The 27144-nt window shown below is 43.3% G+C and overlaps 1 protein-coding gene across 1 annotated transcript in view; it reads left to right on the forward strand.

Annotated features, from left to right (window-relative positions):
* Nucleotides 1–26708, forward strand: part of XPA (XPA, DNA damage recognition and repair factor) — a 128842-nt gene extending 102134 nt beyond the window's left edge. The window contains exon 6 of the mRNA XM_086963202.1: nucleotides 26466–26708. Coding sequence (XP_086819328.1) covers nucleotides 26466–26614 — 149 coding nt within the window. The 3' untranslated portion in view covers nucleotides 26615–26708. The remainder of the gene's footprint in view (nucleotides 1–26465) is intronic.
* Nucleotides 26709–27144: the final 436 nt, after the last annotated feature.

Genomic DNA, 27144 nt, shown 5'->3' on the forward strand with positions numbered 1-27144 from the left:
ATTCCTCTATTGTGGAGGAGAGGGGGCGGTACGCAGCCGTCGCAGGGCGGTGGGAAGGGCGTGTCCTAACACTGGTTTCGGTTTATGTTCCTCCGGGTTTGCAAAATAACACCTTTCAGGACCTTGGTAGCGCCATTTTGAATCTGCCAGCTGGGTTGCTTATTGTGGGGGGTGACTTTAATTCTGTTTGCTCTGGATCCTTGGACCGACATCCGCCTAGAGACCTTCGTGGCTCGCAACTGTGGCTGCCCACTTTCCTTGATACCATGGGGTTGGTCGATTGCTGGAGACTCCTCCATCCCACCCAAAGCCAATACTCCTTTCATTCTGGTGCGCATGGTAGCCTCTCAAGGATTGATTACGTTCTCGCCTTGGCTGCTCACGCACCGGCGATTTCCGATGCCCGTTTTTTGGCGAGGGGTATATCGGATCATTCCCCGTTGTGGGTCTCATTCGATTTCAATATTGTTGTAACGGAGCGACCGGTGGTGGTCAATCCGTGGTACTTTCGTAACCCAAAGATGCGTGGTCTTTTGGCCAAAGCTATTGAACTTTATTTTACCGAGAATGTGGGATCGGTTGCATCGGCTGCCTCCTTATGGGAGGCGTTTAAAACGGTCTTGCGTAGTGAGGCATTTGCCCTCATAGCGGAAGCTCGTAGGAACAGGGACGCCGACATGGTGCACATTGAGGCAGAGATTATGGAGTTAGACTCCCGATTGGAGGAGGGCCCTGAGCCCGAGCTGCTACATAACCTCTCCCTTAAGCAATTGGAGTATCGAGACCTGGCCACCGACGCTGCTCTTGTCATGGGCAGGGAACAACAGGGTCGGATTTACAATGTTGGTGACAAGGCGGGCAAGCTACTAGCTTGGCTCGATAAGAAAGAGAGGGCCAGCCGCGTCGTCCCGGAGATATTGGGGGACGACGGTTTATTGGTTACTGACCCGAGCGCTATCGCTGAGTCCTTCTCGGATTACTTTCGGGGCGTTTACTCCTCGGTCTCGGACCGGTCTGAGGCTGATTCGGGCGCTCTCCTGTCTGATATCGGCCTCCCATGCCTGTCGGAAGCGGATCGAGACGATCTAGACAGGGACATAACCACAGACGAGGTTGCACTCGCGATTCGCTCCCTGAGATCTGGCAAGACGCCTGGCCCTAACAGTATTCCGATAGAGCTTTATAAAATCAAGCCGGATGTGGTTTCCCCGCACTTGCGGAACATGTTCCTGGAGGCGCGGGAGACCGGCTTACTTCCCTACGACCAGAGGTTGGCCACCATTGTGGTCATCCACAAGGAAGGGAAGCCAAGAGATTTGTGCCGATCATATCGCCCCATTTCTCTGTTGAACGCGGAGCCTAAGATTCTAGCCAAAATGCTCGCCAACCGTTTGATTGGCGTCATCGGCGACTTAGTGCACCCGGACCAGTCGGGCTTTATTCCACACCGCAACACTGCTCTTAACCTACGTAGACTTCACGGCGTCCTGGCTAGGGCCCATACGCTAGAGGAGCCGGCTGTCCTTGCATCGTTGGATGCCACGATGGCATTTGACTCCCTTGAGTGGGGTTACCTGTGGGCAGTGTTGGCGAAGCTCGGTTTTGGCCCGGAATTTGTAGGGTGGGTCAAACTCTTATACGCTGACCCGCTGGCTAATGTAGCGGTCAACGGTCGAGTTTCAGCATCCGTTCTTCTTCAGAGGGGCACCAGGCAGGGATGTCCTTTGTCACCCCTCCTGTTCGCTGTTGCACTCGAGCCGTTGTCGGCCTGGTTACGTGGCCACCCCGATCTGCATGGTATTCGGTGGTCCCCGGACTTCGAGGACCGAGTATCACTGTATGCAGATGATATTCTTCTATACCTCACTTCCCCCTGTAAGTCCCTCATTGTGGCCTGCGACGTGCTGCGACTTTTTGGTCAGTACTCCGGCTTCGTTATTAACTGGTCTAAGTCACATTTGTACGTCCTGAAAGGGGGAACGCCTCGCCTCCCGAGAGGTTGCGGCATACAGGTGGCGAGCCAGGGCTTCAAATATCTAGGGATCTATATCTCCACTAACCCCAAAGCGCGCTATGAGCATAACTTGCTTCCCCCTCTTCTCCGCCTTCGGCGAGACGTGGAGGGGTGGCGTAAAGTCCCGCTCTCTCTGCTTGGGCGTGCAGCGTTGTTTAAAATGATGTCCTTGCCCAGGTTCCTTTACGCCCTCCAAAACACTCAAGACCAGGTCCCAGCCCGATACTTCGGTGAGATCGAAAGCCTACAACGCGCCCTGCTTTGGGATGGTCGCCCTCGCATCGCTATCACGAAGCTCACGCTGCCGTGGTACGATGGGGGTATAGCTCTGTCTGACGTGCGGAGGTACTATTGGGCCTCCCAGCTAGCGGCCATTAATCATGGTTTATATGGTCCAGTGCACAATCCGGGATATGCCATGGATCGGTGGTTGCTGGGTGGAGGGAAGTACCATAGGGCACTCTATTCGAGGTCTCTTGACAAGCGGATGTCTGGTCCAACGAAAACCGCTGTCCATATTTGGAGGGCGGTTACGAAGGCACAGGGGTGGAAAGATAGGCTAACGAAGATGACCCCACTTTACGACTCGGACATATTGGGTAGACTGTGGCATACCAATGGCTTTGATAAGTGGGACCTTATTGGCATCTCCAGGGTGGAGGACATGTTGTTGCGTGGCGAGGTAAAATCCTTTGCCCAGTTACAGGCAGAATATCAGCTGGGTGGAACGGAATTTTTCCGGTATGCTCAGCTGAGGCATGCATTACTGTCCGGCATGCCGGAGGATGAGGCTGTTCCTGATAGTTCTCCCTTGGAGGATAGGGTGCTGGATGGCCACATGCCAGACAGTGCCATTTAATTGGCATATAAGAAACTTATCAACGTCCGTACAGACCTCCTCCTGGGAGTAAGGGACCAGTGGTTGCGAGACGGGATAGAGATTGACGACGAAGATTGGCAGAGTGCGGTATCTTCTCCTAAGGAGGTCGCTATCTCTTCCCGTCTTCGGCTGGTGCAGCTTAAAATCTTGCACAGGGTCTATGTCACTGGCCCCAGACTCGTGCGTATGGGACACTTTGTTGATGGCTGCCTGCTCGACTGAGACTGCCGGTCGGATGGACGTAGGTGTAACGGCTCCTTCAATCATCTTTGAGGGTTACTTATTGACCACGTAGGTCCTACCCAGGCAGCCCGGGGAGACTCCTCTACAACGACCTTGGGGCGGAGTATATCACAGGAACTCTTCCTGCTCCAGATCCTGACCCCCCCAGGTTGTATCTATCTAACTACGCAGCCCATTATGGGCGCTGATTTGAGTTTATGAGCACTTTCTTGGTCCTGAAGAATTGCCTTGATGGCATGAAACATGTCGACCAGAGCACTTATTGAGGGTTGAAACGGGCTTCCCACACATCGACTGGTAGAAAATCCCATACCCCTCTTATTTTTAATAAAGTAGGCAGCTACAGGAATAAAAGTACCCAGAGTAGACTGTACTAACTTTTTTTAAAATCACCACTTTCACACGCTCACAACTTCACAATTAGGGCCCCTCACTCCCACTCAAACATCGGCTCTGGAATAAAAGATCTCCGTTAAAGTGCAGCACCAAGTGCTGCCCGTCAGGCATTGCAGTGCCGGCTTGACGCAGGAGCAGGAAGCCGATGATGATACGAAGCAGCCGGTTGGGAATGCGACAGTAGTCACAGGACCAGCCAGTTGTGTGAGGTTTCCCTAATTCCGACAAGGGACGATTGCCCCTGCCTTCCAGATACAACCACACTTTCAGAGAAGGGGAACCATTCCACTCTTTCTCGCATAGATCTCACTCCCTGGGGAACTTTGTGCAAATCTTTGATGAACACTTTGTTGATGGCCTCTGTAGGCGCGGCTGTGGTGCCCTCGCCACGTTCATGCACACTATATGGGAGTGTTCTGCAATAGCTTCTTACTGGCGGCGGGTACATTTGATTATGAGCGAGGTAACTGGAGTGGAAGCGCATGCCGAAGCCAGGAGATGCCTTCTGAACATATGGGGTCCGACGGACCATACCGTGGCCCAGACCCAATGGGTGACCCTGGGTAATATGGTCGCGAAACGGGACATTGCACAGAGGTGGGGGGCTGCCACGGCTCCGAAGGTTGTACAATGGAAGGCCAACATGGATTGGTGTATGTTCCGGGAAAAGACTGTGTATGTTGCCAGGGGTAAACCTAAAAAGTGGCAGAAAATATGGGGGGCTTGGAACGAATACAGAGGGGACATTTGCGTACCTCCGGATTCCGCTCGACAGGAAGAACACTTATCACCGTAGCCTATGACTCCAACTGGAGATTTACCATTCTGCTATCCTGTGTTTCCCTCCCCCTACATTCCTAGTGTTCTTACTACACTGCTTATTACTGTGTTCACTGTGCTTCCCGGCCCTCCACTACGCCTCACTGTACTTTGAATTCCATTGCCTTCTTCTCTGCGCCAGTTTCGGCGCTTATTTCCCCCTTTTTCTCTTTTTCACATCTGTTTAAAAAGTTTTAAAAATAACCTTCATTCGTTCTGATGTAATGATTCTTGCACTTTGCTTTACTTTGCTCCGTTTTGCTGCCTCGCCTCAGGGATGTAAGGCTGAATAGCTGTGTGTACTGTCTTGAAATAAAGGTTTTAAATTTTTTTTTTTTTTAAAAAGAATATGTAAACCATGGCTTTCCTCCCCATATAAGATGCAAACTGAACTGCATTACTTTGTAGACGTAATAGATCTCTGTGGGGCAAGATGTGTTCTCTTTAAATCCGTAAGTATGACATGCTTAGTCTTTAGCATAAAAGGTGAGATGAAACATCACCTCATTGTTTCCTGAGCATCTGTCTACCCTGGTGGCCTGGGTGTGCCGAAGGCTCAGACCCTGTCCCCACTTCAAATGAAGCGATAATTACGATGCTTCCAAACCCAGGCAGGCACATTCGTTTGGCTGTCCTTCTAACCTCAGTCTATTCTAAGCCTTGGCAATAAAATAATGGAGAAAATATCCTCCTGATGACGATAAAGCATCCTCCCACATCTTCTGCACCCTGATGTAAATGGTTTTGTACCAAAATGAAATACAGATCAAAGTTGTGCAGCACATTCTATGCCTTGGATCCAGTTCCGCCCGATCTAGCCTATGCAGACATAGAAAAGTCACAGTAATTACAAATGGAGCAATTTATTCCATTTTTTGAAGGAGTTGAGATTTTGTGAGGGAATTTTTTTGTGGATTAAACTCTTATATAAGTGCCCCACTGCGACAAATAAGTTATTGAAGGTACCCATACAAAGGAGTACAAGGCAAAGTTGCTGCCTCTCTCTATTATTTTTCCTGGCATTAAAGCCCTTTATAAATTATTTGCGTGAAGAAGGGGAGACTCACAGATTGTTGTTGCAGGGATATATATATATATATATATATATATATATATATATATATATATATATATATATATATATATATATATATAATTTTTTTTTTTTTTTTTTTTTTTTTTTCTCGGAATTGCTCGCTTCAACCACCAACTCCCGTAGGGTCAGAAAAGAAAACGAGGCAGACCCTTCTTAGTGCTTTCATTCAGTTTATTTCACCAGTCCTCACGACGCGTTTCGGCAGATCCCTGCCTTGATCACATGTATATATATATATTGCAAATTATATCTTGCTGCCATTACATAATGCTTCCATGCCCCTCCCAATGTTCCTGAAGAATTTATAAGAATTTGGAAAGATGTCAGGGCTCAAGCTGATTAAAAGCAAGTCACACATCTTCCCCTAACACTCCGGTTGGTATGAATCCTGTTCTTTATAAACATGCAAGGCCTTAAACTAAAATGCACACTTTCAAGTACTTAGATGTGAACCTGTTTAGAAGGCCACATCACATTAGGTAATAGGAATAGGGCCTTAACTTATGCAAGGGCACCAGTCCCCTTATCCCTGCTGAGAAAAGTAGCCATAACAAAGATGATTCTCTTGCCCCAGAGGCTCTACTCCTTCTCTACGTTACTGACTGTCCATACAACCCGTGTTTTAAGACCTTAACACAGTCTTGTCAGAACTAATTTGGGCAAATGAAAGGTGTAGTGTGGCCTTTGCCTAAATGTTCCTTCCTATAGATGAAGGTTGGCTAAGAGCCCATTACTTTGAATAGTTTGGTTTGCCCTGTTCCCATCATGCACTGGGACAGGAACAGACTAATTTGCATACAGCCAGGTTCTGAAACTGGGATGGTGCAGTGAGCTAAAAAACGGTGTTGGATCCAGCCCTGATCTCTTGACTGGGTGAGAGTATTCTGTTTAATTCAGAGAGACTGTCCCTCACCACCCCTTTTTGTAAATATTTTTGTCCACCCTAAGCATGGAAGGGTATACTCAGATGTGAGTCCCTTGCTCATTGCACCATCAGGATTCAAGCAAACCGGGCCGAAGACGGCTGTAATGCCAGAAACCGGTCCCCGGGAGCTTGTTTCCTTCCCAGTGTAAGAATTGGCTTTTGTAGTTTGGTTTGCCCTGTTCCCATCATGCACTGGGACAGGAACAGACTAATTTGCATACAGCCAGGTTCTGAAACTGGGATGGTGCAGTGAGCTAAAAAACGGTGTTGGATCCAGCCCTGATCTCTTGACTGGGTGAGAGTATTCTGTTTAATTCAGAGACTCTGTCCCTCACCACCCCTTTTTGTAAATATTTTTGTCCACCCTAAGCGTGGAAGGGTATACTCAGATGTGAGTCCCTTGCTCATTGCACCATCAGGATTCAAGCAAGCCGGGCCGAAGACGGCTGAAATGCCAGAAACCGGTCCCCGGTAGCTTGTTTCCTTCCCAGTGTAAGAATTGGCTTTTGTAGTTTGGTTTGCCCTGTTCCCATCATGCACTGGGACAGGAACAGACTAATTTGCATACAGCCAGGTTCTGAAACTGGGATGGTGCAGTGAGCTAAAAAACGGTGTTGGATCCAGCCCTGATCTCTTGACTGGGTGAGAGTATTCTGTTTAATTCAGAGACTCTGTCCCTCACCACCCCTTTTTGTAAATATTTTTGTCCACCCTAAGCGTGGAAGGGTATACTCAGATGTGAGTCCCTTGCTCATTGCACCATCAGGATTCAAGCAAGCCGGGCCGAAGACGGCTGAAATGCCAGAAAACGGTCCCCGGTAGCTTGTTTCCTTCCCAGTGTAAGAATTGGCTTTTGTAGTTTGGTTTGCCCTGTTCCCATCATGAACTGGGATAGGAACAGACTAATTTGCATACAGCCAGGTTCTGAAACTGGGATGGTGCAGTGAGCTAAAAAACGGTGTTGGATCCAGCCCTGATCTCTTGACTGGGTGAGAGTATTCTGTTTAATTCAGAGACTCTGTCCCTCACCACCCCTTTTTGTAAATATTTTTGTCCACCCTAAGCGGGGAAGGGTATTCTCAGATGTGAGACCCTTGCTCATTGCACCATCAGGATTCAAGCAAACCGGGCCGAAGACGGCTGTAATGCCAGAAACCGGTCCCCGGGAGCTTGTTTCCTTCCCAGTGTAAGAATTGGCTTTTGTAGTTTGGTTTGCCCTGTTCCCATCATGCACTGGGACAGGAACAGACTAATTTGCATACAGCCAGGTTCTGAAACTGGGATGGTGCAGTGAGCTAAAAAACGGTGTTGGATCTAGCCCTGATCTCTTGACTGGGTGAGAGCTTTCTGCTTAATTCAGAGACTCTGTCCCTCACCACCCCTTGTTGTAAATATTTTTGTCCACCCTAAGCGTGGAAGGGTATTCTCAGATGTGAGACCCTTGCTCATTGCACCATCAGGATTCAAGCAAACCGGGCCGAAGACGGCTGTAATGCCAGAAACCGGTCCCCGGGAGCTTGTTTCCTTCCCAGTGTAAGAATTGGCTTTTGTAGTTTGGTTTGCCCTGTTCCCATCATGCACTGGGACAGGAACAGACTAATTTGCATACAGCCAGGTTCTGAAACTGGGATGGTGCAGTGAGCTAAAAAACGGTGTTGGATCTAGCCCTGATCTCTTGACTGGGTGAGAGCTTTCTGCTTAATTCAGAGACTCTGTCCCTCACCACCCCTTGTTGTAAATATTTTTGTCCACCCTAAGCGTGGAAGGGTATTCTCAGATGTGAGACCCTTGCTCATTGCACCATCAGGATTCAAGCAAACCGGGCCGAAGACGGCTGTAATGCCAGAAACCGGTCCCCGGGAGCTTGTTTCCTTCCCAGTGTAAGAATTGGCTTTTGTAGTTTGGTTTGCCCTGTTCCCATCATGCACTGGGACAGGAACAGACTAATTTGCATACAGCCAGGTTCTGAAACTGGGATGGTGCAGTGAGCTAAAAAACGGTGTTGGATCTAGCCCTGATCTCTTGACTGGGTGAGAGCTTTCTGCTTAATTCAGAGACTCTGTCCCTCACCACCCCTTGTTGTAAATATTTTTGTCCACCCTAAGCGTGGAAGGGTATTCTCAGATGTGAGACCCTTGCTCATTGCACCATCAGGATTCAAGCAAACCGGGCCGAAGACGGCTGTAATGCCAGAAACCGGTCCCCGGGAGCTTGTTTCCTTCCCAGTGTAAGAATTGGCTTTTGTAGTTTGGTTTGCCCTGTTCCCATCATGCACTGGGACAGGAACAGACTAATTTGCATACAGCCAGGTTCTGAAACTGGGATGGTGCAGTGAGCTAAAAAACGGTGTTGGATCTAGCCCTGATCTCTTGACTGGGTGAGAGCTTTCTGCTTAATTCAGAGACTCTGTCCCTCACCACCCCTTGTTGTAAATATTTTTGTCCACCCTAAGCGTGGAAGGGTATTCTCAGATGTGAGACCCTTGCTCATTGCACCATCAGGATTCAAGCAAACCGGGCCGAAGACGGCTGTAATGCCAGAAACCGGTCCCCGGGAGCTTGTTTCCTTCCCAGTGTAAGAATTGGCTTTTGTAGTTTGGTTTGCCCTGTTCCCATCATGCACTGGGACAGGAACAGACTAATTTGCATACAGCCAGGTTCTGAAACTGGGATGGTGCAGTGAGCTAAAAAACGGTGTTGGATCTAGCCCTGATCTCTTGACTGGGTGAGAGCTTTCTGCTTAATTCAGAGACTCTGTCCCTCACCACCCCTTGTTGTAAATATTTTTGTCCACCCTAAGCGTGGAAGGGTATTCTCAGATGTGAGACCCTTGCTCATTGCACCATCAGGATTCAAGCAAACCGGGCCGAAGACGGCTGTAATGCCAGAAACCGGTCCCCGGGAGCTTGTTTCCTTCCCAGTGTAAGAATTGGCTTTTGTAGTTTGGTTTGCCCTGTTCCCATCATGCACTGGGACAGGAACAGACTAATTTGCATACAGCCAGGTTCTGAAACTGGGATGGTGCAGTGAGCTAAAAAACGGTGTTGGATCTAGCCCTGATCTCTTGACTGGGTGAGAGCTTTCTGCTTAATTCAGAGACTCTGTCCCTCACCACCCCTTGTTGTAAATATCCCATTACTTTGAAAACATAATAGATAACAGCTCCGTTCCAGTGTGTGGTTTCATGGTTAACAGACAGTAACCTGGAAATAGGCTACATAAAGTCCACCTTATAATTAATGATTTTAGCACAGTTTCTCGGTTCCAGAGCTACCCTCTTGTTGTCTATAGCCAAACATTGCTGGCATAGATAGATGTAAAAGAGTTAGCATCTGAATGTGTATGCCCCGGAAATACCATTCTGGTCCCTTGAGTTATTCAACCTGGTCAAAGAAGGGAATGGAACAATGCTGTCATCACACAGCTAAGGCAGCTTTATGATTCAGGCTATCGCATAACATTGCTGGAAATGAGGCAGGCATATGTACTATCATTTCTTTTCGTTGAGTTTTATTCCAACAGGTGTTGTCATAGTAGAATTTATAATAAATACGTTCTCTATAATTATAAATTTATAAAACATACAATAATCATGCAAGTTCTTTTTTTTTTTTTTATGAGTCTGGGCATCGCAGCTTGCAGAAAAAGTTGGTGAGTGAATAAAACGTAGTTCAGCATCCAAATTGGACAAATGATTTTCGAACACAAAACATCAGTATTTTCAGCTTTTACAATAAAAGTAATATTTATAAATATTAATGATAAAAAGGTTCTAAGAAGTGAGTTATAACAAACAACGGATTTGCTAAGGAATAGTTACACTTCAAGGGTTTTTCTCATCTAGTTCCCTCTAATCCGTAGGACCTGTGCATTTGTTGTACAATATAAACTTTGGGTGAGGTGTCTAGACTGGTTCTGGGTACCCCTGCAGGATATGTTGGCCTAGAGACCAGCTAGCTCGCAGTAACTCCATAAGCCCCCCCCACCCCCCTCCTAACCTTACTAGGTAGCGAATGATTTCTTGCAACCTCTGATCATGAACACCCTGACCCCTCAGCGATCGTGGAAAACGATCAGAACCTTCCACCCAGTCCCTTGTGCTTACATGTGCTCATAGAAATATACAGAGAATACACACTGGGACGTTTTCAACATATTTATTGAACCAAAGTTATTCTTGTATACAATACATTTGCTGTGATGATCAGTAGACCGAAGCAGCTGAAAGTGATTAGAAGCATCAAAAGAGTAAATAGTAGATACAGTTCTACCATGGTGCTGAAACAGTGTATATATGTAGACATATAAACAAGGCACTAATCTGGCATACTTCTACTATGCAAACCCTACTGTGAGTGTACTTAGAGTGTGTGTAAGTGTGAAGCCTAGAATCCCCCCACGGGACGATCCAACCCCATTACCTGATGGGAGAGAATGTAGGACCCCATCTTGGTCACAAAGTGGACTAGACACCCCTCACAGAGATGTCAGAAAGCCGCATGGTGAAGTCTCAGCATGCAAGGACCCTCGGTGTTGACTGAAGTGCCTCATCTGTTAATCTTTTGGGATGCTCTTTATTTATAATAGAAAGCAGACTTGTGATGTGCGTATAGTTTAGCGATGTTATGGATATGTAGATAGCCCAGTGGATGAAGATAAAACGACAGTTGTACATAGTGCGTAGAAGGGCCTTGTATATGATGTTCAAGGCATTGTGAAAAAGCTGTGCGTAGCTAGATGTGTAAACAAAGGAATTTCAGAGAAACTAATCCAGCATTGCCATGCAGGGAAATAATGTTATTGTGAAAAATTAGACAATATAAGAAATGAGCCGCTTCGCTATATGGGCCTAACCCAGGCACATAACAGTTTTTCTTCTTGGGCACACAGCAAACTTCCTAGATCCTAATGTCCAAATCTGGCCCAAAAACAGAACATGCAAACAATGGCCTGGAATCTGACCTTAAAATCCTCAGTGCAGTAGTGCTGCTTCTGTTCTCCAAAGACTTATAGAAAGGATTAGTCCTTTTCATACGTATCTAGGACAGGCTTAAAAAACATGGGCATCCGATTCCACAGAGTCAGTACAAGTGGGGCACATGATGCCCACCCCTGGGGCCCATTTATTCTAAAAGTTTTTAGTGACAGAATTCCAACCCTGAATTCGAAGTATAGCTTTCTGTTGAGAGGTACAGAAATAATATCCTAATAAGCTTCCAGGGAACTACAAGATTTGAAATCTAAAAACCTCCCCGTCAATGTTGCACTCTCCACCGCACATGCTGTTCATTGTGAAGTCCATGACCAATAATGATTTTCTGTAGTTCTTCTGATGGAGTAGGTTTTCAGGTTGGATTTTTCCATAGTTCCCTCATTCCTGTGTCTGTCGATGGATTTTTATACACTAATTCAGGTGTAGACCATAGCCTTCACCAAAATAATATTGGACACAGTCTGACTTTACTAGCTGGTACCTACCTACCTAAGTCAAGCATCAGAGGTTTCAGCAGAGTGCTAGACGAGAGGCAAGCCACATTCTCAGAAACGTATTCTCCAGTTTAATTAGGATAGAGATGTCCGCAATCCCCCAAAGTTCTGAGCCATTTAAAATTGATCCCAAGGCTCTGGTATCATAATTCTGCAAGACTAGACCGATTGGTTTGGAGAAGGAGCTACCTTTTTTTATTAGGGCACCAGAGATCTGTTGATTTAAAAAAAAAAATAAACATAATTTCAACTTGTGATTTCCATGACATAGTCGAAGACAATGTGACACCCAGGTAGTTCAAACATCTGTTCTGTTAAGAGGTTTATCCGCCAGCATTACTCTGCCCCTATAATATTTATGCTGCTTGAATGGCATAAACCTTGTCTTTGCTGTATTTATCTCAAGACCTTGCACTCCGCAAAACTTGTCAAAGCGGAGCAGCACAAGGTGAAACCTGCTAGGTGTTTTTTAAATTAGCAGAGTGTCATCCATAAACAATAATATGGGTATGTTTGAACCAGAAAGTAAATTGGAAGGTTCCCCTGGTTCAGTCACAGGGAGGGGAGCAGATACAAAGAAAAAGGAACAACCCTGTGTGTGTCTTGGTCAATTTCGCTAGACCAATAAGTTGTATCGGCAGTATATTGTGGGTTTGAGTGCTATATGGCTAATAAGGTTGCTATGCAGTATCTATTGAATTAAATAGTACAGGAAGAAACTAAAGAAACTTTGTGTATATAAAAGGAATGCAGTTTATTAGGTACCTCCCTTTCCAGGGTTACATTCTAAGTTATAAAAACATGTTAAAAAAACCATAAAACCATTTTGAATGATTGGAAAAATACCATCTAAAGCTACAGAGTCACATAATATACAAAATCATTAAAAAGTCAAAAAACAAAGTCGACGCAGCGTTTCGGTGGTTGCAAGGATAGTTCCACCTTCTTCAGGACGTGTTTTGACTAAATTAATAACAAAGATCTGTAAACAAAATGACATATTTTAGATACCATTTCCTGTGCAACAGCGTATAAATACTTTTTTACTTTCTGTGTCCTATATTTACACTGCATAGCCCTATCTCCACCCTTATTGTTACAAAAAGGTTCATGTAGATTAACCCTCGACTCTAACATTTGCAGTCATAGACTATAATTCCTAGTCCCATCATGTACCTTTAAATTGAAGACTTTGTAGATGGCAAGACCACTCTTATAAAGTAGTGAGTCTGATCAATCGGAGCGAAACCTTCTGTTAAAATTGAAGGAAAAAATAGCAATTGTTTACTATATATTTATAGGCTAAAAGGTGCATTAATGCTAATAAAACCTCAATAATTACTTCTGCCGTTACCTTGTTATGGTTGCTTTGCTCATTGTAACCGTGCAGAGGAGCCACCGATATTTATTTAAGTGGTTTATTCACTTTTTGGAGTTTTCTTTGAATCCTTTTTTAAAATTAGGATCACTGAAAAGAATAATACAGATAGTCTAGTATTTTTCTATTGAGTATTATTTCATTTACTATTTATACCTTTTGGTTGGGAGTTCATTTATACTCACCAGGGAAGAAACGATTTGTTCTTATCTACTTCCACTTCCACTTCGGTACCGTACTCGAAGGGTAGTTTAATGGGCGCTGTATATTCTGTTGGATTAATGTGTTATAAAAGGAAGCATTAGTCCTATGTTTCATTTATACTCACTTATTTTTCTAGCTGGCCCTTAGTTATTGTTAGGGGAGTTTGGGCTTTCTAAAAAAGACCTATGCGTCCCGTTTTTCTTAGATTGGGCTGGCTGCTCGCTATTCGCGTTTAAATCCATTTCCTTTGCCGGCTGCTTGCATGTAAACTCGGCAGCGGGGGTTATCGACCTTAGTTTCTATTTTAATATAATCAGGTCTTGGAGTTTCGAAAATAAAGTTGTCTGCAACGAACTTTTAGCTACTTACAAAAATTACTTTTTATTAAAAAAAAACGGGTTATGGTGTGTTACTCGGTAACATTTTCGCGTGCTGCTTCTAATGGGGATTTCAGGGCTAACCGCATGTTAAGCGGTTTATTACAGCCTTGATGTTACGAAAAGAACGGGGTCTATCGTGCTCGCTTACCTTATATGACTTATTCGGCCTCCCTGCTCCTCTGCATCCGGGTATGTTTGAACCAGCCAATGTCCGGGCGTCAGTGGGGAAACGGGAAAGAAACTGAACAGTGTAATTGAGGAATTATGAAAATAGCATGGGTGCCAAAACACATCCTTGGCGTACACCTTTACTGATGAAGTACCAATCTGTAAGTTTACACCGGGCACCCCATCACACTTGGACAAAATTGCCTTCATGCAAACAAATTACTAAGGATAGCATTCCTAAGTTCATACCCAGTTCAAGGAGAGCCAGCCAAAGCTTCCTGCAGGAGACAAAGTCAAAAGCTGACTTGATATCGACAAAGGCAACATACATGCTGCCCTTTCCTATTTCTACTACCGTCTAGTAAAGAAGCAAAAAACAGAAAACCTGATTGATAGTGCTAACTCTATTGTGAAAGCCTACTTGGAAGGGTAAAAGGATATTGTTATCAATGATCCATTTCTGGATTTTGACCAATATGAGGCGTGCCAAGATTCTTTGAAAGGAATCGATCAATCAATCATACTAATTTGCCTATAGTTCCGTGGCAGACATCTGTCAACTTTTTTGTATACAGGGATAACTTCCGCACCACTCCAAGAGTCCGGAATCGAGGCTCCGCTAGCTATGACATTTGCCATGACCAATGTATATCTTGACCAATGTGCTTTGTCCCTCAAAAATAGATCAGTACATATGCCATCTGGGCCTGGCACTCTGCCACTAGTAACTACATCTAGGGCAGAAGAAACATTGGCTAAATCAAATTGCGGCTCTATTGAAACTGGGGAGCAGAAATCAGCCAGTTCATATGGCTCATCCACCTCGAAAAATAAATGTGAAAAATGGTCAACCTATGTTACGGGAGATCTTGACCACCTCTGCCCTCACTTAAAGGGACCAGAATCTAACCGAGTCTTTGCCAGAACAAGCTGCTTTAAGCTCTTGCCACCTCTCGTTGTCCCATATTCTTTTTGAGGAGGCCGGAGTCGATTTGCAGAGTTTCCTTGCTAGGTGGATACAAAGTATATTCTTTGTTTTTATAGCCTTAACCATATGTCCTATCATCTGGCCAGTTTCTGTTGCATACAGCACTATGCGAAACCACCTCTTCACCTGGGCTCTCACCCTGAACAAGTCAGAAACCGATAGAGCATTACAACTATTGCTAACATTCACTGACGTTGGCATCCAAATACTAATCTTTACAAATGCCTTAGATCAAAACTATAAATCTCCATGCACCATACGGATTGCAGATAATCATCTCCCAGCATTGCTCTGCCCAGTTGTTGATGCGGTCTATGCGGGGGAGGCGAGTGCTGTGGGAAGCACAGGACTCGTATCCCTACTTCTATTTACCACCTGCTTAAAGGGGGTGGTAAGTGGCAGCAGCATATAGCCCATGATCTAGAATGACATGCATAAATGTACCGGTATTCACATGCACTCATGTTATTCCCCATTCTATAGTCAATACTTTTGAAGTCTGTTATTTAGTCCCGGTATACCGGCTGAAATCTGAGATTTCGACCACTAGTATCCTTGCATTAAATATTTGAACACCTTTAATGAGACCCTTCGAAGGCATCAAAGACTCTTATAACACCGATTTAGCTAGGGCAAGTTAGAACTTTATAATTGTTGCTAATTCAGATTTTTCAAAAATAGGATTTCCTCTCAGTTCGTATTTTCTCTGAGATGGTCTGGTGCTCCCAGCTTTAATACTGGTGGTGCGTAAATTATTGATTGTTTGGAGCTTATGGTAAGAGATCTTTAACTAGATATTCCTGTTTCCTGAAATGGGACAGCGAGCATTAGTGAAAAAAGTAGATGTTTGTGTCAGCTCAATTTACAGAGCAAGACTTTGGTTGCTTAAATTGTTTTGTATAACTTTGTTTTGATGCATCAGTGTTCTGAAAAAGGTCTCATAAATTCATTCTAGATTGTCGCAGTATGGCCACTTGGATTGTGTGGCAGTGAGGAACCAAATTATGTGGAATTGTTTACTAAATATGCTGTAAGAAAAGAAAAATTACACAATGAAGAAGGGTAAATTCTGCTACAATTTGTGCGACAGGAAAATTATATATGACATAAAGGTAGACAGAGGGAGAAGTTGTGACCTGTTCGTCTTTCCAGTTCAAATGATGCAAAACAAATGAACGGATCAGTCACCTATTTTTTGTTATGGTTGCTCCAGTCTTCCTCCTTTGATCTCTTTAGGTATTGATTTCAGGGACATAGGAACCCGCAAGGTGTTTTAGTAGAACCCTCCTTCGGCTACCTAGTAGGTGACATGCTTCATCTTTGGGTTCCCACCTGGTTGCCAAATGCTTCCAGGGTGTGCTGCATCACTAGAATTACCGCGGAGCTGGTTGGTTTTTTGTAATTTTTGTGCATGTGAAGTAGTGATTTAAAATTGGCTTGGGAATCCCTATGATCTGAAGTATCTAATTTTTTATTTAATCGTTCAGGGGTTCCAGTCAATGCTATAAACAAGTGGTGGATGTAATGGGGTGTTTGATTGGTCCCAATTATCCTTATTGCGGTCATCTTGGGTGTGGTTTACATGTTTCAGCCACTAATGGTAGCCCCGGAGGGTCACTGTGGCTTTCTTCAGGATCATGTTACGTAATGCACGCATACTAAAGCATGCAAGGCGAGGGTATATGTAGTAAGTACTTAGAAAATATCCTTGCGATTGTTACATCACACTACAACTTGTATTGTATTGTTCCGACAGCCTTTCTGTCACAAAGGCTGGCACGGAAAGGCTGCAGAAACATGACATTGTAATCCCAAGGGTGGAAAGAGACACCCTTGGGATTACTGGCCGCATTCTGACTGGCGGACGGGCTCTCTGAGCCCATCGGAAGCCTGCCTGAATGACCGTTCGGATTCCTTTTCGACCACCTCCATTGTAATGAGGCGGTCGGAAAGGAATCCGACCGGCATATTACAATGCGGTTTTCCTACAGCATCGTAATCAGCCCTCAAGTTGTTAAACCAGTCTTGCTGAAAGTGGACAAGGGACTGTCAAAGGGATGGCATTCTTCATTTAACGCTAGGGCCAACAAAACAAAAATGGGTACCCCGTTGGGTTTTAGATCACATCATCGAAGTAACACATTCATTTGGAGGTTTAATATCTGTTTATTAGCAATGTCTAGACCAAAATTTAGATACAGGTGTGCATTTATGAATTAACTCTATACATTTAGCCTCTGACTTTTGGTTCACAGTGCTCTTCACCTTCCTTCAATTTGACTTTTGTTACAGGAATTTTGAAGGACCAGCTAATAATTGTAATGGATCAAGCACATGCTTTATTATTAGTATAATGCTTTGACTGGAGAGCAGACGATTCCCTCCCAATGAAGATGACAGAGTTCCAAAAAAGATATATATTGCTAAATTAGCTCATGGGATGGGCCATCCCAGGGTTACATTGCTGGACAAGGCAGCTTTAGAATGTTTCACTTTGTGCAGGAAGCTACATATCTAGGTAAGAACCGTGCTCATCTCTGCACTTACATGTTCTAGAACTAAATGGTCCCCCAAAACATTCTTCAGTTTTCTATTCTTATATATTTCAAGGGTTTACCACCTATTAAAACTGTTTTAAACTGTCCATTACATTCCATAAGTCATCACTTTATTTTAAAAGTATGGCCTCTTTGTTCTGATAAGCATATGAAGGGAGAAGTGGTTGTAAGAAATGTATTGATTGTGTTATGAAGCAGTGTTTTTTACTGCTTGCCTAAACTTGATGATAATTGGCAAAATGGTACTATGTAAACAGAAAAGCTCGGACTTGTGGTGCTTTCAACCCTGAAATATTTTTTTATGTTTAATAAATCAACAAAAACAAACTAACACTTATCCTACTTGTAAATCTCGAGTTGCTAAGTACAGAGAAGCAAACACACCATCTAAAAAAAAAAAAATCTGAATTACACCTCAGATGTCAAGTATCAGATTTAATAGCAGTATTACCCAGGAAGAAGAGGCTCCCTTGATATTTGTCAGGTTCCTCCTTTGGCATTTTGATCCCAGTCAGCAGCTACGTTGAACATACATTCTCCAGTATAATTGAGGAGCGCCTGTTGTGAGTCTGGGTCAGAAGCAGTTATGAATTTCTCACCCTTCTATGCAAGAAAGTTCATACATTATTTGATGAATCTTTTGCTCAAAGGGATTATCTACAAAGGCATTTGCTGGCCAAAAGTTGACACCCGTTATTCTCCAAGTGCACTTTTTATTTTACATTGGAAACAGGGTGGCTGCAAAGAACTACTACTCTTACTTTATGCCCCATTGGAATGCAACACTTCCTTTTATGTCTGGTCTAGAGAGTATAATACTTTATATGTACATACAGAAAGAGGGTTTGGTTAACTCCTCATTTGCTACTCGTTAGGTTGCCTGGCAATTCAAAATTTAGTTAAGCGCTCTGAAGCAGTGCTTTAATGCGGTCTTGCTATTATTCAGTTTTGCTGATAAACCAATCATTAGTTTAGTGGAGTGTCCCTTAAATTGAGTGACCGCGTTTTTCATTTTGCTGGTTTAGACCAGTTGCATCTTGGATTTTGGAAAATCCTCACTAGATTTTGCAAAGTAGGCTACAAATCAGTGGTCAATATCCTATATAAACCCCCTGAATTTGACCATTGAATTGATTGGAGACTCTCTTTTGCACCACATTATCACTAGAGGTCCTGCCAGACTACCGAAGGATCCACTCTTATACCAAGAGTCAATCCAGAGATGCGAGGAGCTGAGCCTAGCTGATTGTGTGTTTTCCTCTCCTCTCCCGGGTGAAGTCTGATAATCACAGCTGATCCTCTTTACAATACAGATGGCCCCAAGATACTCCAGAGCCAAGTTAGCTATGCCATGCTGTCATTGTGTAGAGCATAGAAGAAGCTTTAGGGTGGTTGGCTGCTAGAAACATTCGAAACATGTTAGGACTGTTCATTTGATTCTCACTGATAGCAACATGCACAAATGCCGTTTTAAATCTATTCCGTGTGGTTATTAATGTACTCAGCAAAGAATGAAACTGCTAAACACTTTTAAATACTTAGTCTTATTTTAGTGCTATACTTGAGTGTGCATTCTAAGAACGAAATTGGGTTTGAGTTACAACTTCATCCCTGAACCCTTTAAGGGGCTGTTATTATTCAATAATGTACAAGTAGCACTCTGGTGGAAATGCTCAGTGGGTTGTGTGGGACTGTAGTAACATTGACTTTCCTGCTCGGTGATGGTGCACTGAACGAAGTCCTTGCACCCGAGGGTTGAGAATTCAAACCCATTGATTTGGGTCCTTGACCACAGGATACACCACAATGGCTACCATAGTTTTTCCACCACATTTGTTTCATTTCACCTGTATGTGACATTTCCATACTTTCATTGTGCGTCTGTGTGACATTTCCATGCTTATTTGTAGTGATGGGTGGAACTTATGGAATTTGACTCTCTGGAATTCCGCAGAGTTACATTAAAAAAATTCAGCAATATTCCACGGAGTTCTGCTTGGTGGATGCTCATCTCGTGCTGTGATTTAATGCCGGTAACATGTTCGACGCTGAAAAATCAGTGCGAATAGCACCTCACAGTGCCAGAGGTTGCCCCTACTCGAGTTGAATTTGCTATCGCTCACTTGCAGCCTTCTGACTGCAAACACTTGCGACCACCTGCGTTAAAAAAATATCATTGGATGTTCTAGCAACTGGAAATCATGCTAGGGTACGCCAAATCTTGATTGCACTCATCAATTTACTATTTTGAAGCCTTACACTAGAACAAATTCCACCACAAGTGATTGGCGTAATTTGGCCGGAACTCTGCACTACAAAAGTAACGCAGAGTCACCAAAATTTGTGGGCGGAACAGAAAATTCTTCCCACCCCTACATATTTGTGAAAATTAAAGTGGTATACATTTGCAAGTGCAGCAAAACTGTAAAATCAAATATTATTTGTGCCTGAACTTAACCATAGTGCAATGATGAAAAAGGTCTAAAAGCAATATCTCACCTTTTGAACTTGTCACAAGTCCTGCTTGTTCTGATGGTTTATTGTGACTTTGGGTTATAGGTATTTTAACGCTTCGGCTTGCTTGTTTTATGGCCTCCTCGGAACATTGCGGTATTTGTTATTTATGTATCTGTAAAAGGAACAAATTGTGCATTCTTTCACCTACCTCCCTCCCAAACACTTCCAATGAAGCATTGGGCCCCGTACAGCTAATTCTTAAACTATAACCACCTCAGCGCCCGAGAAATCTCACTCATCAGTACTTAATGTTTGTGAAATCCTCAACACCCCCTCCTCCATTAAGGACATTTTACCTTTTTCTCCCAAGGGACCACATCCCTCTTGTTAGTACTAACTGTTCAAGCACCTTGGCTTCTAAAAAGAGATTGTCTGATGCTGTCACTTTTGTTTTACCGCACAGATTGTCCCCAGTAGCGTAGCTAGCAATCTGGCTGCCCGTTACGGCCCTGCGTTTGCTGCCCCGCGGCGGCCGCATTGAGGAGTGGCGGTGGCATGCCGCCAGAGACGGCAGGTAAGAGCGGACCCAAAGTGTGTGCTGCCTGGGGCGGCTCCCCCCCTCCCCAAATACTCCACCCCCCCCCCATCCCCCACTACGCCACTGATTGTCCCCCATATTCCCACCCAAGCACCATCCCTTAAAGACCTGATGATACACTTTAGGTTTGTTTTCTATCACTAATATTTGTAGTTTTGGGATAATTCACAGGCCTCATTCATTCCACTACAAGAATGCTGTTAGATCACTGCATGCTCATATTTTGAATTCCATACCTCTTTAGTAAAAGGATAACTAAAGTCATAGAATGCAAAAGGCTATTGGATAAAACTTCAGTGATTAAAGGTGTCGCACATCACATGGGGGTCACATAGAAACTATTAAGAAATGCACCCTGAACCCTATAATTACCCCCTACACCCCAAAACCCTAACCCACCCTGACCCCTAAAATTACCCCAGCACCCCAAAACCTAAACACACCCTAAAAATACCCCAGCACCCCAAAAACCAAACCTACACATAACCCTAAAATCACCCCTGAACCCACATAACATATACCCCTACACTCAAACCCTATACTTACCTTATACTTACATTTAAAAAACATTTGCTTTTACCATCCATCCATTTACGACAAATTTCGTTGTAAAAGCATGCGTGCTATAAGCATATAAAATGTAATGCCATGCGTTGTAATGGCATTGCAGAGTAACGGTATTTGCGTTGTCAAGGTATGCGGGGTGATGGTATGCGGGATAAAAGATTTGTGGTAATGGTTGTTTACCTTAAGAAAGACTTATCATATTTTTACCACTGGCATAATTACCAGTAAGAACTAAATGAACGCTGCGTGTCTGTATGTGCAGAAGCAGAACGTGAAGGCAGATGGCCGAGCTCCTGTCCACACTCACAACTAATTTCCTCGCAGTTTACCCACTCCTCCCTCCTAAATTATCCCCACCACGGTGGGCCTCCAGTCACACTCAGCCGCTCCAGCGACTAGCAATGTCCTGCCCAGTAGAGGGCAGAGTTCAAGTTGTTTTGCTGTGGACATTGCACTAATAGGGCTGGGGGTAAGGTCGAGATGTTGTAATGTGGATGATGCAAGGGGGAGGGGAAAGTTCCTACTATCTTGTCCTCTTGATTTCACCATGAGACACACCAAGCCCAGGCAGCAGGTGGTACATGCACATGAGAGTAAGGAAATGCTGAGACTTGAAGCTCATTCCAGAGGCAGCTAAACTGAGACGTGCACCAAGACTGAAGCATGTTTTCTTATATTCGTATTACAGCACTGACGTTAGATGGCTCGCGTATTCGTGTCTAGCTCCTTCAGTGTCATGTATTCCTGTTCTGGAACGGAGGGTTGGCCAGGGACTCAGCAGTGACTCTGGTCAGTTGCTGTTGAGATCCTGAGCTGACCAGTCTGTCCAGGCCCTGAGCAACACATATGAGGAAATAAATCTCCCTTTGGAATCTGCTCCCTCCTAGTGGCCTCATCCTTTACACTGTAGTGCATAACCAGGTAGGTGAAGCACAACAGAGTCGCTTGTCGTAGTTATGTAGTGTCCAATTTAGCTACAGCCATCTATTGGCAAGCAGAGTCTGGTGCGGGCAGATAGAGGCTGAACCGAACATGTTATTCACTTTAAACTTCTGATTTGCTTGGCTAATATTAGACCTTGAAATGATTCCGTGAATTATATCTAAATTCTTTAGTCTTACAGGCAGTATGTAACTCTACTGAAAAAACAAAAAGGTATGTGGAGGGTCAAGGGGAATATTTAATGACCTTTCTGCTCAATCCCCTGTAACAAAGTAGAAAACACACAGAAGAGCAGACAAGGTCAGGGAACAGTGTGTAACTGCAATGGCGGCCGTGAGGCACGGGTGATGCATTTAGCCCAGCTTTCTTCAGGACCTTTAACCAAAAATAGCTACTGCAACTACATATGATATGTTATGAGTGAAGGATTAATCAAAATATACTAATGTAAAGTTACATAAATACCAGGACCATATATACTTAGATGTCCACTGGAGGAAAAGAAGAGTATCTTCTTCCTATAGACAGAAAAAACATTATGTCAGACAACACGAAGTCTCATGCACACACTCACCGCACACACACATAGACCATGCAGACACACCTACAGTAATGGTTTACATTCTGCATTACAAAAAAACATATTAGTTTGATCACTTAGAGGCATTTCCTCTCTGTGATACTCACCCAACTTTACATTAGTATATTTTGATTAATCCTTCACTCATAACATATCATATGTAGTTGCAGTAGCTATTTTTGGTTAAAGGTCCTGAAGAAAGCTGGGCTAAATGCTCTTAAAGCTGAAACATGTCGACCGTACTGCAATAGCGCCATTGAGTAGTCTTACTACTCGGCGTGGTTTTAATCTTTGACACTTTGACTTCTAGTAGAACATTTTTCTGAGTCCTGGTAGTCAATTTTACTCTTTATATATTCTTTGAGCACTGCACTTCTTTCATTCACATCACTTCAGGATGTCACAACAGAGACTATGTCCTTGTCAACTCTTCCCATATCGACACTATATGGTCGTTCTTGGGATGGGAAGATCAGTGATTCCCAGATGACGTAAAATCCACCACATGGGTGGTCTGATGAGAATCACAGTAGCCTTTTTGTGACTAATAGTCTCAATTTTTACAAACCATTGTCTCATGCACTCATCACCCGTGCCTCACGGCCGCCATTGCAGTTACACACTGTTCCCTGACCTTGTCTGCTCTTCTGTGTGTTTTCTAGTATGTAACTCTAGCCATTCCTTCAGCTCAGGTTAGGGCCCCCTGCTCCCACTGGTGCCACCTGATGGCGGATTTATCTCTTCATTTAGCATTCCGTAACTTGCCCTTTCCTCACCACTTGGTCCTCAACACTGCCTCCATGTTTGTATGACTCATTGTGCTCTAAACACATGGGAACATGCTACTTGTGCCTACCCCTCCACCCCAGGTTCACTGGTGTAAAAGAGATGTTCAGCTCCTGTTTTCTGTTTTGAGTCATTAGTGGGTTACACTGAAGTGACCAACAGAACTCCAGGGATTCCATAGTGCTGTTTTGAGTGTTCTCATCATTTGTAGATACATTGTTGTAGAATTAATTCCTGAACGCCTTCTCTACAACACAGTCATTTTGGTTGTTGGTTTGCTGGTGTCTTCTTTAAGCTTCTCCCTTGTTGCTGTAGGCCCAGTTCTAGCCCACGACTCTCTTTGAGCCCACAGAAGCTGTCATACTCTTATTTATCTGAATTTATGTGAGCTCTTAAATCTGCAAAAATGCTCTATTTTATAGTGACCTAAAAATGGTTATTCAGAGTCCCAAATATATAGCTAGTTTGCAGCATTCCAAATGTTTAGAACTGGATTGAGAGTGCAACTCCTGAAGTTCTAAAACCTTCTGTTATACATAGTGAGATTGTGGTCATTCCCCTTCAGCCATTATTTTATCTGAATCCGCCTCTATTTCTTGTGGGCTTTGGGACATTGTCAACCCCATCTGAGATTATCAAAAAGAACAATCACGTTCTGGCTTCGTTATTTGTTGTTTGGTGTCTCATTCTGCTGCTGATGGAATGCTTGTTTTGTAATGCATGAGGGACTATTTTATAGCTCTAAAGTACACTCACCTGTCACAATTTCTTGTCTCGTTTAAGTCTGATCTCATACATGCATTCTGTCCAGAAAGTATATCTTTATTTTTTTACTTTTTTTTCTAAATATTTATGATCCTGTCATGGCTTGAGTGCAAGCCTGATCTTAACATAGCCTCTGGCCCCCTCATTACTTTTTATCATATTTAATTGCCAACTCTGGGTCAGGCCATCCTGAGATGGCACACGGAAAAAAACAGAGAGGGACTTTAGTCTCCCTGCTCACTGAAACGGGACTGTGATACTTCTCTGATCGGGGGTTGTTGCGGGCTAAGGCTTATTGCCGGAGGGTCCCCAGGAGCTTCACTACGCTCACAAGTGACAGCCGTTTCGGTTTTGACCCTGGAGATTTCTTGACTACCCTTACACTGGGCAGGTGGCTATGTATAAAGATGACCAGAGGAGAACTTATCGATGATTTATTTACTAGACATGGAAGTTATTTGTGTATGAATATTGTTTTGGGCCTGGAATTAGCACTAAAGGAGAAGCGATTTCATTGAAAGATTGAGCCTTGAAAAAGTTGCGGGACAGTGTGCCCACCAGGCGACGAAACACGTGTTGGCTAAGTATCCACCGAAAAGAAACAGAAATAAAGAATCGAAAGAAAAGGAAAACCAAAGAGGATTGATATATTGTGTACTCTAATTTCCACATACATGTGAAGCTACTTTAATAGCGTGTCCTAGGGACTATGTTTTTTAACGTCCTGCGATGATAGGCAAATCACATTTCCTACCCCACTGCCATTATCGCACCTGCAATACCGTAACTAATGCCACTACAATTCTAGCACCACCACCGTCATTTTAAACATCACCACTAACTATAACACACCATCCCGTTACCAATAACACCAAAGAAACTAGTACCACTACCTCTATTCAATACCTTTTGGCTTTATGCTTCTATTGGATGGAGACATACTTTCTACATGTCTGCGTTTTCAATGTTTTTTTTTTTTTTACATAAAAGCCAGACCTATGGGCTTCGCCAGTGCTTGTTCACTATTCCTGCACGTTTGCTGAGGTGAAGTAATGCCCTTCTAACCATTTTGTGTGTCCCTTCCACGGATCCAAGATTAGATTAAAAAAACATTATTGTGAATCATTATGTTTGTAGAGATCAATGCTATATTTGAGTATTTTGGATTCACGAAGTGCCGTAACTGTATAGCATTTAATTCAATCTATGCATATGCATATGCATTGAACTCATTTAAAGTTATTCTGAGCTAGGAATATTTTAATTTTAAGTACTTTTCTAGTAATCTACAATGTAGATTCAAGAATGAAGTTCTGTTCAATTGCATTGTTCGACTAATTCCTGGTGCACTGAATAGAAATGTCTGCCTGTAAAACAGCACTCCTCTGTTGGGTATTGTTTAGCGGGCCGGATGTGTGGGGAAGGGCCCTTATAATTAGGGCTCCTGGTTTTATGGTATTTATATTTTTGTCATTTCCGTCTGTTATTTATCCATATTTATGTTTTGCTAATTTTACCTGTATTTTTCCATATTTATTTTAGGTTTTGTGAAAAAATTAAGCTGAAATGTGTATATTTTTGCATTTATTTACCAGTTAATGTGCACTTGTACCAGAACGCATTACAGTTTTCAATGATATACACACATTCAGATGGTAAACTATGCACTTGTAAGAAAATATGTACATTTTAGTATCAAGGTTGTGCAAACCTACTGCTGTTTAGGGCACTTTTGCTAAAATCCCAGTATTTGTTTAATCCCGTTGTCTTTCAATCTTCACAGCTATTGGCCTGGCAGTCCTGATTGACAACATTTAGAATCACTCAAAAACAACCCAATTTCCGTTCTTATCCACATTTAAAAATAAATACAGATAGGAAAATAAATAGCTTTCTGTCTGTATCTGTAGAAATTTGTAAAAAACGGAAAACTGGGAGTCTTACTTATAATCCTTCTTCTGGCAGTGCGTCCTTTTAACAAAATGCCATTGCTGAACATCGCCTCAATAGTGTATTTGTTGCTGACATATTTCTAGAAGTTCATCTGAATAGCACTTGCCCAGACCCCCTTGTTTATGTGTACTGAATCGCTTATTTGCAAATTATAGCTTTTAGGTAATTCTCATTATGCTCCACCCACCTTGAAATATCGAAGGCCTAATAATTGCTGTAATATTACATTGTCTTTTGCACTAATCTGGTATATTCATGTTTTGTTACAATCTGTTTTAATAGAGTTACGGCGAGCTGTTAGGAGCAGTCTGTGGAAAAAAGAGACCACTGCTCATCAACATACATATGGACCAGAAGAACACATTGAAGAAGACATGTACAGGAAATCATGCACAATATGTAACCACGAGTTAACATTTGAGAAAATGTAGTTCGCAAAGAAGCATTTGTATGTTATTTTAGAAACAACAATGAATTTTGTAAAAAAAAAATAAAGTATTTATTTCTTTTTTTGTGATTCATGAACAGCACGAAAATTGCCATTTTTAGTTCTTACACGGTCAATATATCATTGTGTTCGTGTCGCAAAGAACTGAATCTAGTTGAGCATCTTGTGAAAGTACTGTATATAACATTACACTTGAAATTTGTTTATGCTGGTAAAGCACCAAAAGCGATTTTGATCTCCTCTGATGAAAAATGTGCACCATTTTTTAAATGGTAAGATACTGTTCCTAATGGTTCACCCTTATTTGAGAGTTAAGGGCCCACTTGCTGTGTGTACAACAGGCACTGAGCATGCTAGACTTTGAGATAGTAAACAGTAATGTGGCTAAGCGAATTAATGCAGATACCTGCAGTGGTTAAAAGTTCCAATATTGTATTTATGAACATTCAGTTTCATACGTTGTGTAGAAAAAGGCAAAACAAGCATTTGCAATGCAACAGGCCTTGCATTTAT

Source organism: Lissotriton vulgaris, chromosome 3_1, assembly GCF_964263255.1.
Source record: "Lissotriton vulgaris chromosome 3_1, aLisVul1.2, whole genome shotgun sequence".
Classification (NCBI taxonomy): Eukaryota; Metazoa; Chordata; class Amphibia; order Caudata; family Salamandridae; genus Lissotriton; species Lissotriton vulgaris.